At 50.6% G+C, this 12,500-nt stretch overlaps 1 protein-coding gene across 1 annotated transcript; it reads left to right on the top strand.

Annotated features, from left to right (window-relative positions):
• The first annotated feature begins 342 nt into the window (after positions 1-342).
• Positions 343-11,009, top strand: LOC134080192 (protein sprouty homolog 3). Its single transcript, XM_062536497.1, has 2 exons — positions 343-874; positions 8,909-11,009. The coding sequence occupies exon 2, from the start codon at positions 8,983-8,985 to the stop codon at positions 9,991-9,993; it is 1,011 nt and encodes a 336-aa protein (XP_062392481.1). The 5' UTR covers positions 343-874; positions 8,909-8,982; the 3' UTR covers positions 9,994-11,009.
• Positions 11,010-12,500: the final 1,491 nt, after the last annotated feature.

Raw genomic sequence — 12,500 nt, 5'->3', positions numbered from 1 at the left:
ACACACACTCTCTCTCTCTCTCTCTCTCTCACACACACACACACCCTCCCCCTTCAGTGTCTCCCTCCTCCCTCTGCCACCCCCTGTCTCTCTCCCTCTCCCTCTTTCTCTCTCGCTCCCTCTGTGTCTCTCACATGCGCGCATGCACTCACTCTCTCTCTCTCTCTCTCACACACACACACACACACACACACACACTCACTCAGCTCTTCGAGCATGAGTGGATGAGGCAGGAAAGACTGATCAGAGAGAGAGAAAGAGAGAGAGAGAGAAAGAGAGAGAGCACTAGGGAGTGTGAGTGAGACAATCCAGGACTCACACTTTGGACTCAAAGCAAGAGAGAGAACGGGAGACCGACACAGAGAACGGGAGAGGAGGGAAAAGAGACAAACTACAGACCCATAAAAAGGTCTCTCGACAGCTCGTGAGGAAACTGCTCTCCAACCTTTGCCTCTTTTGCTGTTTTTGGTTTAAACCTCTCCAACGCGCGTGGAAACTCCTTGTTTTCTTATCTCTGCTGGAATATTTCAAGTGAGGCTTTTTTATTTTTGCAGTCCTCGTCCATTTGCGTCGTTTTTAATGCAAACTCGTGGGTGAACCAAAAACTCGGACACTGGCTTGGACCAAACTCTGACCAAAGACCTGTCACCGCCACGGCTGGGGGCGCATTGCACGGGGCATGACAAGCCCACGGAACCGGACTGGCTAATCTCCTAGAAGAGCCTGGTCCTGGTTCCAGGGTGACCCGAGGTGACAGCAGAAAGACTTGCGCTCTCGCTGATCTGAACAAGCCTGGTCTCTCCGCTGACCGACCCTTCTCCACAGCATCCAAACTCACTGTCAGGCTACATTATGGATCTCCCCCCTTTCAGAGGTGAGTGAACAGGCCCAGTAAAGTTGTACTGGCGGACACCAGAACAGTTCTGGGCAGGTTTGGGGGTGAGTTTCGTGCTGCTTCAGGGCCAGATGAGAACCACACCAGGGCCGGGTCGGTTTCCTCGGATGGCTGGTGTGGTGAAACTCTTTGGATGCGCTGCATGTGCGAACTCAGTGCAGAGTTGCTTAATTAGGTTTGAGTACTCGATGGAGTACAAGATAATCCTGGCGTTGCAGTTGGAACATTAGGGGGTAAAGATAGCTATTGTGTGCGACTTTATCTCTCTTTTTTCCATCCCTCACTCACGTCTCTCTTTCTCGCAGCTCATTCAGTTTTTAGTTCCCCCTTCTCATGCATGTTTTTTGCCTTCCTTTCTTGGTGCGCTTGTGGATGTGTGTGTACTCAGCTGTTCTCGCTCTATGTGTGTCTTTCTCTCTCTCTCTCTCTCTCTCTCTCTCTCTCTCTCTCTCTCTCTCTGTGTCTCTGTTAAGGGCTCAATGAGCTGCCAGTGGTGGAGCATCCAGGGCTCTGGCCTGGGTTAGGGACTGTGTGCTGGGGTGGGACGGGTTGGGAAGGGGATGGGGGCGAGGGGACACATGGATGGGCATTGATCGCAGCCAAGGTCGGGAAGCGTCAATACATCCCCGCACTCGCTGACAGCCAGACAGATCATAGGCCTGATGGAAGAGAGGGAGAGATGGAGCGACAGCGAACGAGTGTGTTTGCAGGGGGGATCATAGGCTGTACGAGCGAGAGGGAGCGCGAGAGAGAGGATGCTTGATGTAATTAGTGCTTTAAGGAAGTTATAACTACAATCTGAAATATGAATCGAATCCATGCGATGCACTTAGTTCAGTATGCCTTTTTGATTTACCAGATTCAGTATCTTCTAAACTTGACTTCTAAATCAAAAGATACGGTGGAATCTGTATGAATTAATTTGAAGTGATGCTTTGGATTCAGTATGACTTGTGAATCATATCAAAATGATGCAACGGATTTTCTCTGTGCGTTGACAGTTGAAGTGGAAAAGTTAAAAGTTTGTGGGTTGTGAAAAGTTGGATTCTGGAATAGAGACTGGCAGCTAGAGATGTTCTCCTGGGGAGGACTGAGACTGAGGTGAAAAATATGTACAGGCATGATAAACACCAACTGTGCATTCTGATGTATAGAAATGAGTTGCCTACTTAAGTTCACTGTCCTTTTTACTTTTTACTGAAATGTCGATGTGTGACTTGATATTTGGACGGCAGCGTTTGAGCGGAGACTGTGTTGTTGTTAACCTTATAGCTATCCTTTCTTTTATACTTCCCTCAGTGGCTCTGACACATTCCTGCTATCTTTCTCTCTGTGACCCAGTGCTCTGTTCCTTTCTTCACTTTTCTCTTCTCTCCTCCCTGCCCCCATCTCTCTCTCTCTCTCTCTCTCTCTCTCTCTCTCTCTCTCTCACACTCACTTCCTCCTCTTTTGCCTGGACTTGCTGGTCTGCAGTGTCTATTTCAGTCCTTCCTGGGGGGTCGGATTCGGGTACATCCGGAATCTCATACAGTTTATTGTCATTCAATCCCGCTGCAGTCCCAAGGGGGGTGGTGGTAGGGACACCAGGGTCTGACCCTGGGTCCTACTGCCCATCAGCTCAGTGGCCCTGCCCAGGTGGAAGCTGCGCTGGTTGGGGCTCAGCCCAGACAGGGGCCCACAAGCCCCATGAGCCCCCAGGAGGTCCAGGAGCCTGATTGCAATGGGACCCCCCCCTTGACCCCAGCATGCAGGGCCAGGGACTGGGCTTCCCCCCCCTCCCTATTCCTCAGCACCTCCCGCTAGGAGCTAATCAAAACCGGACCAATGAGCGCCCCCCCTCCCCCCCCCCATCCGTTTCTGTTCACCAGGAACAATGTCCGAATGTACTTTTTAAATGCAAATTGTGTGCGTTTATGTACGTGTCAAAATAGTGTATCGTCTACTGTGATTTCAAGCAAATAAGCAGAACATTCCATTGAAAATGTTATGAGTTTATGTACTGAAGGATGAAGAGTAAGGGATGGGTTTGTGGAAGAGGTGGAGGAGGTGGAGGAGGCGGAGGAGGGGGAGTGGAGGGGAAGGCTGAGCCAGAGTGTGAATGGAGACTGAAGATGCTCTGGGGAAAATGGCGATACAATCGTGACAGTGCTCCTTCAGGAAGTCTGACTCTGGACTCCGGATGGCGCTGAAGGAGGATCTCTGAATGGGCATCAGTGACGACGTCACAGGCAGAGGAAGAAGAAGCTAGGGGTCAGTGCCTCTGCATAGCTCAGGGGGAGGAGGAGGAGGAGGAGGAGGAGGAGGAGGAGGGGGCAGAGAGGGCAGGCAGTTTTAAAATAGCCGGCTATCATGATGTCATTGCAACTCCCACTACCATTCGCTGGTCAATGACCACCCTTCCACCCCACCTACACACACATTCACACACACAAGCACACACACACACACAGAGCCTGCCCCTGCCGATAAGTGGAGGTGGTGGAGATTGACCTCCATTTGGCCAGGTCAGTGCTAGTCGAGAGTTACCAAGCGACCCTCCCTTCTAGCGCTGCTGTTGCCCAGCTGACTGCAGTGAGTGACGGGGGAAGTCATCCACAAACACAGGCTTCACAACCAAAGCATCATCCCTCAGACATGGCTGCAGACCTGTTCATGGTCGAACGAACAAATGCACCCCTGTCTTATCTCCTAATTTCTCTTTATCTCTCTCTCTCTCGCTCTCTCTCTCTCTCCCTTTCTCTCTCTCCCTCTTTCCTCTCTGCTCTCCTCTCGCTTGCTCCTGGGGCACGGTGTTGAATTTCTCCGAGCCAGTAGTGTGTGGCGATTGTTATGAATAATATGCGGCCCTCGTCCTGTCCCTGCTCTGGATTGGGTTACTCTGTGCCAAGGATGTGTGCAAGGTAACTGGCGCGCGGAGCCTCGGGACGCCGCTGCAGGCCGGCCTCTTCCAGCAATAATACTCCCAGAGCGCAGGGCCCAGTCTTCAGGTTACCCTCACGGCAGGCAGCCTGGGTAAACACAGGACTCTCTCTCTCTCTCTCTTTCTCTCTCTCTCTCCTCTCGCTTGCTCTCTCGTTCTCTCTTTCCCGCTCGCTCCATATATATAGTACTATCTTTTTGAATCGCACTGTTTCTCTTTTTTTGGTTGTTTGGTTTATTGTCTTGGTCTTGTTGTACTCTATTCTGAGAGCTACTTTATCACTCTATCTATTTGTTTATCTAGCTGATATGCTTATCTTATTCTGTTCTTTTTCACTCTCTATCACTATCATCACTTTGGCTCTTTTCACTGTTACTGTAACACTATTACACTAGTGTTAGGCTTCACCCACCCATGTCCCTTCTCATTCTCTATTCTGTTGCTTTCTATCTCTGTCCATTTCTAATGTCTTCTGCATGTCATCCCTTCTTCATCATCTCATCTGGATCACTTCACTCTCCTCCAACTCTCTGTTTCCCCCTCCATCACACACACACACACACACGCACACACGCACACACGCACACACACACGCACACACGCACACACACACACACACACACACACACACACACACACACACACGCACACACACACCTTTCCAGTTCTCTATTTACACTGTCCCTCAAGTTATTTAAACCAGCCCCTAACAGAGAAGACAGAGGAGGATACTTATTCAGTCCGGCCCAGTCATAGGTGGATTAAAGTCTGTGTAAATATGAACCTTTGTGAATCCGAGGTTCTTCTCATCTCACAATCACACTGGTGATTTGTTTGTTTGTTTCTTTCTTTCTTTCGTCTTTCTGCCCACGTTTGTATGCAATGAGTGACCGTGCCCCGTGTGGTGTAGCGAGGCCCCTCCTCCTGGAATGATAAAACCATCAGCAGCAGCGGGAGCAGATGAGCTCCTCAGACGCGGCTCCGGAAAAGAAACTCAACCCCGGCAGGAAGAAGCGCGCTGGCGGAATGCTGGATTGCAGAAACAGATCCTGCGTTTCGAAGCAACCCGAGGAGGCCCTTTTCCAGTTTGTTGTCGTTGTAATGTTCCGAGGACGCGCTCCCTACCCAGGCAAACTTCACGCTTGCATCTTTTCCTCGGGCCGGACGCCGGACGGCGCATCATCATCATCTCTCCCTCCTCCCTGTACGGTGGCCAGCGGGGGACACAGGGGCCTGGTGCAGGCCTCCAGTCTCAGAGCAGTCATAATTTGCTCTTATGCTGCTCTATCAGGCTTTTAACAGGACATGATGATGGGCTCTGGGCTAACGGGTGCATATTGACTCTAGTTGAATTCTCATGTGTGCATATGCACACATAATTGATCTCGGAGAGAGAGAGAGAGAGAGAGAGAGAGAGAGAGAGAGAGAGAGAGAGAGAGAGAGAGAGAGAGAGAGAGAGAGAGAGAGAAAGGTCTCTCAGACAGCACTCTTTTCATTCCTCTTTTCCTCTCTCTCTCTCTCTTCCTCCATCCATCCTGACATCATCCCCATCCATCCCTGTCTTACTCCCTCGCTCCTTTGAGTATCCGGGGAGAGAGCGCTATAATGCTCTGCTTCAGTGAGTGCCTGGGCTGGGTCAGAGAGAGAGAGAGAGAGGGAGAGAGAGAGAGGGACAAAGAACGAGAGAGAGAGAGAGAGAGAGAGAGAGTGAGAAGCTGATGTCAGACACTAGCAGTGTAGAGTGTGGGTTTATCGATCCTCTGGCACCCGGGATGTCGGAATGACGAGACTAGAGATGAAGGGATGGTGGAGTGGGGCAGGAGGGAGGGAGGGAGGGCAGGAGGGGAGCTGATGGTGTGGGCGATGGAGGTCTGGGGTGGGGCAGAAGGGTGGATGTGAGGAAAGGGTGTGTGGCCTTACGGCTCCTGCTCCTGCTTATCCCCACTGCTCCGGACCGTGCTTCCCCCATCGACACACTGTAGGGTTTCACAGGGTTTACGCTGCATTACGTTATGGTTACGTTACGATGCATTGCATTGTGTGTGTGTTGTGTTGCATTGCTTTGTGTTGCATCGCATTACATGATGGAATGGCTATCGTTTGTACAGCCTAAAAGGGTCCCTCTTGGTCGGAGTGCACTGATGCTTTTCGGAAAACACCGCGGGCGGGCAGTCTCTCTCACGGCTGGTGCTGCTGCAGCCTTGGACTCCGTCTGGACACGGAGGCTCTCGTCTCAGCTTACAGGCCCGTTCAGCTGCTGCGAAACGGGGGGTAAATTAGGGGGTGAGTCGTGGGGCGGGGGGTGGTGGTGGTGGGGGGGTGCCAAGGCGATGATGACGGATAGGATGGGGAGGATTGTGGGTAATTGGTGTGTGCTTACCAGGCAGTATATGTCCATGATGAAGGAAGCGTCTATGCTGGGCAAGTGATCTGTTAGGACAGATGATGGTGTTTTATTTGGTGGCCTGATTTGCTGCTTTTTTTTTTTACACTGGCTGATTGTTTCAGTTAGTTCATCTACAGAATGAAGTAAATGTAAATGCTAAAACTAGCTTTACCTTGAATGCTGTGGTGTGTGTCATGGAGACATGCGTGCAATGGAACTACGTGGCGTGTTCGTGGAAGTTTATGGTAAGCAAATTAAAACAAATATGAATCAAACAACGGAAATAACAAAACCAAACAGACTCTCAATCAAAACATGCATGAGAACAATACTCAAAAGACGTCCACCATTCGGGGACACTCACTCACCTTCAAATATCGTCCACCAGAGCACCTAAACAGTGGAGCGCTGGTGTGGCCCAAACTTCCTATTTGGGTTTACCCCTCAACGAGGAAGGAAGGAGTCGAGGAGAGTTTAGGAAACGAGGGCCTAAATAATGATGTCATGGAAATGAGCAGCAGAGCTCTCCGGGCAATTAGATGGATGTGATAGGGTCTTGAATGGGGCACAGCTCGCCTTGATGCAATTACTCTCCAGTGCCTCTCTTCCCTTCTCCACCTAATTTGAAAATGCAATTGGTGCTTCCGACCTGGGTTTCCTTATCTCTGGATTATGGCGGAGGGGACTGTGTGTGTGTGTGTGTGTGTGTGTGTGTGTGTGTGTGTGTGTGTGTGTGTGTGTGTGTATGTGTGTATCGGTGGGAGAGAGAGAGGGTATGTGTGTTTTTGTGTGTGTGTGTGTGTGTGTGTGTGTGTGTAAGAGAAAGAGAGTGATACTGGGAGACAGTGTTGTGGGTGTGGGAGGAGGAGAGTAAGAGAGAAGGAGAGAGGGAGAGAGAGAGAGAGAAAAAACAGAGTGAGAGAGAGAGAGAGAGAAAACAGAGCGAGAGAGGAGATACTCACTATCTTCACATCGTACCTTTATTTTTGGGTCAGATCATGCAGCGCTCCTGCCAGGAAGCCAGCTGACGGTCTCTACTGTAAGAGGCTGAGAGGCAGGGCACCAGGGGCCAGGCCCACTCACTGACTCCAGCTCACTCAGACAGAGTCCTGCTCCTGCACACACACACACACACACACACACACACACACACACAACACACACACACACACACACACACACACACACACACACACACACACACACACACACACACACACACACACACACACACACACACACACACACACACACACACACACACACATCCACGTCCACATCCACTCCTGCCTCTGCCAGACAAAACTCTTTCTTTTCCTACTCTTTCCTGCACTAACTTTTTTTTTTATTACAATTTTTTTTATTTGCGTAAAGAGAATGGATAATTCTTCTAGACTAATCCATCTTTATTTTGAAATCATTTCCAGCCTCTCACTAGACTTGATACAATGTGTGTTTTTTCAAAAGGGGTGAGCGAGGAGGCTGATCCATAGACGTGTCCTCTGGACGTATTTGCTTTAATTTATAGACTTTCCCCTGCTATGCTCTTCTCTCTGTTTTGAGTTCCTTTGGGGGCATGACAGCGATTGATGTGAGCAGCGGGTTTCAATTGCAGGATGCTGCTGTTTTCCATGTGCATTCCTAGAGCCATAACATTCCTGTTTATGGAGGATAAGGCTTAACAAAAGATCAGCTTAAAGGAGGGGGCTGTTTTTTTTCTCTCCTCTCCCTCTCTCTCAATTCATTTGACCCCAAGGCCCCTTAACATACATATGGAGCATACATATGGAACATATTGTCATCTCTCTGTTTGTCGCTTTCTCTGATCACTCATGAGAAGAACTCGCTTTGGACTCTTCTGGAATCTGTCTCCGTCTCTGCTTCGTCGTGCCTGCTCCTATAGCCCAGAATGCTTTGCTCTCACGTACACCGCCTGCTTCTTTTCGGCAGCTGTGCTCACCAGATGCTAAATTACAGTGGGCCATTGGAGTCTCTGTCTCATCACCCTCTCTAGGCTCTAATAATAGTTCTGAGTCCTGAACCCCGAGGCTTGTCTGTGTCTCTCAGTGAGAGGTTCAGCATCCCAATAAGATCATACTAATCTCTCCTTCCTCAATCAAGTGTGTGTGTGTGTGTATCTGTGTGACCAACCGCATCAGCAAAAAGCAGCTTTTATATCAAACTTCTGTACATCTGTGACATGAGTGCCCTGTTGGGTGGGCTGATGTACAGTATCAAGGTGCAGGGGCTTCTCTCATCCACACAAATACTCATCACACAGACCAGAGGACTGAACTGTGTTAGAAATGCATCATATGGCTTTACTGGCTCGGGCACCTGATCCGCACGCCGGCGACCTGGGCTCGATTCCTGCCCCGTAGTCCTCTACGGATCCCACCCTGACTCTCTTTCCCACTCACTTCCTGTCAATCTCCACTATCCTATCTGGTTAAAGGCATACGAAAGAAATGCATTGTATAAGTGTTTACTTCAGGGTTTCCTGGATTTGATGTTTGTACTGTACACTCTTGTACACTCCTGTTCTTTAAACCATTGTGAAGGGTCCATCAAAGGAACCCCTAAGGGTTCTGTAAAGCCTGCATGGTTCTATATAGTACCCCTAGAAACCCTTCTCTTAAGAGTGTATGTAAAGCTTGGTGGTGAGCTGAGTTTGATGTTGTTTTGTCTTTTGTTTGTGTGTGCGCAGGGTTTTCGGATGTGCCGTGACTGGCCGGAGTGTCGACCCCTGTCCCTGCCTCTGGTGCCCGTCCTCTCCTCAGGATGGATCCAGCTCTGCTCCGCATGGACGGCGCCGAGGACATCCAACAGGTGCTGTCCATTGACCAGATCCGCTGCATCCGGGCCAACAATGACTACGTGGAGCGCCCGGTGGCCCTGGAGCCCGGCACGCAGTCCGGAATCTTCTACGCCCACGACGACCGCCACCACCAACACCTCCACCACCACCACAACCATCACCACCACCACCACGGTCATCACCCCCACCCCGTCCAGCCTCTGTCCTCCGCTCCGCCCACTCAGATCCCCCGCAGCCTGAGTGGACAGCAGCAGCAGCCTCCGCACCGCGCTCACCTGAGCCGCTCCAGCACGGTCAGCAGCTCCATGTCGCGGGGCAGCGCCGCGTCCGACACCCGGCTCCTGGCGGGCCTCACGCCCTCGCACTCCTCGGGCCTGGCCTCCGTCTCGGGCTCCATGGCCGTGGTGTCCGCCCAGCCCAAGGGCGACCAGGGCGTCAAGAAGGCGTCCGAGGCGCTGGGCAAGTCCGGCGGCGGCGGCGGCCTCCTGTCCGGCGAGGACCACCTGGGCCTGCACCTGTTCATCTGCGAGCGCTGCGGCCGCTGCAAGTGCGGCGAGTGCGTGGCGCCGCGCGTGCTGCCCTCGTGCTGGGCGTGCGGCCAGCGGTGCCTGTGCTCGGCCGAGAGCGCGGTGGAGTACGGCACGTGCCTGTGCTGCGTCAAGGGCCTCTTCTACCACTGCTCGGCCGAGGACGACGAGGACAACTGCGCCGACCGGCCCTGCGCCTGCACGCCCGCCAGGGCCTGCGCCCGCTGGGGCACCATGGCACTGCTCGTGCCCTTCCTGCCCTGCCTCTGCTGCTACCCGCCCGCCAAGCTGTGCCTCGCCCTCTGCCAGCGAGGCTACGACCGCGCCACCAGGCCCGGCTGCCGCTGCCGGAACACCAACACCGTCTGTCGCAAGATCTCGACGGCCGCGGCCGCTGCCACCAATCAGCCGCCCCCGTTCCAAAAGTCCCTGGAGAAGCCGGTATGACGAAGACGGTCGGAAAAAAGGAACAACGTCTCCCTGAGTGCCCCTATATGCCGCTACTGATGTCGTCATGGTTACCTTGTCCCTTCCAGACGTGGTCGAGGAGGGAGAGCTGACCGAATCTCTCCAGACCCTCTGCCCTGCCCCACTCTCTTGACAGACTGTCACCCTCCTCCAACTCGTGGGCTATGCCACTATGAAGCTGAAGCACCGGATTGATGCTACCCTCTTTTTTTATTATTATTATTGTTTTTTTTTCTTCATTTTGTTCTGTTTTTGTTTTGCTGGACTTTAATCTATTTATTTTCTATTATTTATTTGATGCAGTTCTCAAGCAAAAAAAAAAATGGTTTCGGCAGAACTGGTTCATCAGAACGAAGGGCACAAATCAGCAGTCTGGGTGGATGAGCCTGAATCTACATTCTGGCCTCGGAAAGATACGGTGCTGTGTTGGGACTCGGTTGGATGGCCCCACATACAAAACTGTCCCTATAACGTCTACAAAACCACAAACTGTGTGTGTTGGCTGGCATTTTGTCCCTTAAGGAGTCAGGGATCACAATTCCAGGGGAAAATACAAACTCAACAGAGAGGGATTTAAAAAAAAAAAAAAAAACACTTGACGGTTGAGAGGAATTTTGATACCAAATGAGAGACTACGCAATGAGAAGTGATGGAAGTGACGATGAGACCCAATCTGATAAGCTCAAAAACATGTTGAGACAAGGCAGTTCACACGTGCTTCCATTAGGACCAGTGAAAGACAGAGAGAAAGTTCGAGAATGAATGAAAGAGAGTATAGGTGTACTGTTAGTGTGGGTGTGTATCTGTCTGTCTGTGTGCGAGTGCGTGTGTGTGTGTAAATGTGTGTGTATACATGCTGCAGGCCTGTGTATGTGTGTGCTCCTCAACAGAAGCCTCCTCTTGTTCTGCTCCTTTTATCATTTCATTTTCTTTTCTTTTTTTGGAGGAGCCGCTGCTTCAGAAGACAACATCCGTTCAGGTTTCCAACGGCAGCCTGTCGCCTGCACCCCCCCCCACCCCCCCACCCCCCCACCCCTTTCCCCCTCACCACCTCCCTCACCTGGGCTCTCTTCTCTTCACTCATCCTCGCATATGCATGCTTGTGCCGTCCGTCCGTCGGTCCCTCTCTCACACGGTCCAGTGTCACGTGACTACCCCAGCACGGTTGGACCTGTCTGTCCTCTCCTCCACCAACACATGGGACCAAACTGTAAGCTATGCTGCTGCTGCTGCTGTAGCACTGACTGTACATTCCCAACATAGGAACTGAGAGAGGACAACACAACAAGATGGTGTGTTCCTGACTCAGTAAGAGGCCCACAGAGTGTGGTTTAGTGTGTGTGCGTGTGTGTGTGTGTGTGTGTGTGTGTGTGTGTGTGTGAGAGAGAGAGTGAGTGTGTTTCACTTTTTGTGCAACACAGTACTGCATAAGCTGTTGTTCTCATTGAAGGTAGCTCTTGTGCTTTCTGTACAAGGTTGGAATGCAGTGACATTAACCTGTCAGAGGATGGATGGTGTTACAGAGATAGCCCCCACCCCAGACTCACATCTTCTCTGATTGGCTATGTAAGAGAACCGTCCTTTAGTTCATTTCACTAAACTGAAAGTGAGGGCTTGGATAGGCTGACTGAACTGTCACCCTGAAGAGGAAGTAGCATTTGCACTGGAAACAGGGAGCAGAGCGTGTGACCCGAATGGGAAACTGCAGGAGATCAAGGGAACAAGCTGTTGAGGACACTGTTGTCATATGCTCTGGCATCCCCCCCCCCCCCCCCAAAAAAAAAGAAAATGAGAACAGAAGAAATCAGAACATGAACAAAGATAACATGCAGTGTCAAGAATGTGCACATTCACCTATAAGTGTGCACACTATTATCTTTGTTAGAGTTCCTTTGCTATATTTTTGTATGCATATAGGATGGTATTTGTATTGTATTTTTATTCTATTGGTTTTCTATTATTAATAATAGTACATGCTATTATTATTGTTGTTGTTATTACTATTATTACTTTTATTATTGATTATTATTGGACATTTGAGCTGGTTTTGAATTGCCGAGGTGGAAATATGGGCATTTTCTGTGTGCGTGTGTGTGTGTGTCTGTGCATGCGTGCGTGCGTGTGTGAGTGTATGTGTGTGAGTGTGAGTGTGTGTGTGTGTGTGTGTGTGTGTGTGTGTGTGTGTGTGTGTGTGTGTGTGTGTGTGTGTGTGTGTGTGTGTGTGTGTGTGTGTGTGTTTGTGTGTTTTCAACCACTCATGACTGCATCCAATTTCAAAAGCATAATCATAACTACAGACATCATTTCAGTTTCTTTGATGAAGTTGACAGTTGAAATTCATTTATATGTCTGTCCATCGGACGCAGCAGATCCTGACCTCTGAACACAGGCCTTCATACCCAGACCTGAAATAGATCAGCAATGTCTGACTGTTCAAATCTTTACTCCACAGTGTCAATTCCACTAACACAAATGCACACACAACA

Source organism: Sardina pilchardus, chromosome 5 (genome assembly GCF_963854185.1).
Source record: "Sardina pilchardus chromosome 5, fSarPil1.1, whole genome shotgun sequence".
Classification (NCBI taxonomy): domain Eukaryota; kingdom Metazoa; phylum Chordata; class Actinopteri; order Clupeiformes; family Clupeidae; genus Sardina; species Sardina pilchardus.
This window is presented reverse-complemented; position numbering and strand designations above follow the sequence as displayed.

Bases quoted from the DNA above. Each gene is read 5' to 3' on its own strand.
- LOC134080192 (XM_062536497.1), top strand. From the start codon at position 8,983: ATGGATCCAGCTCTGCTCCGCATGGACGGCGCCGAGGACATCCAACAG.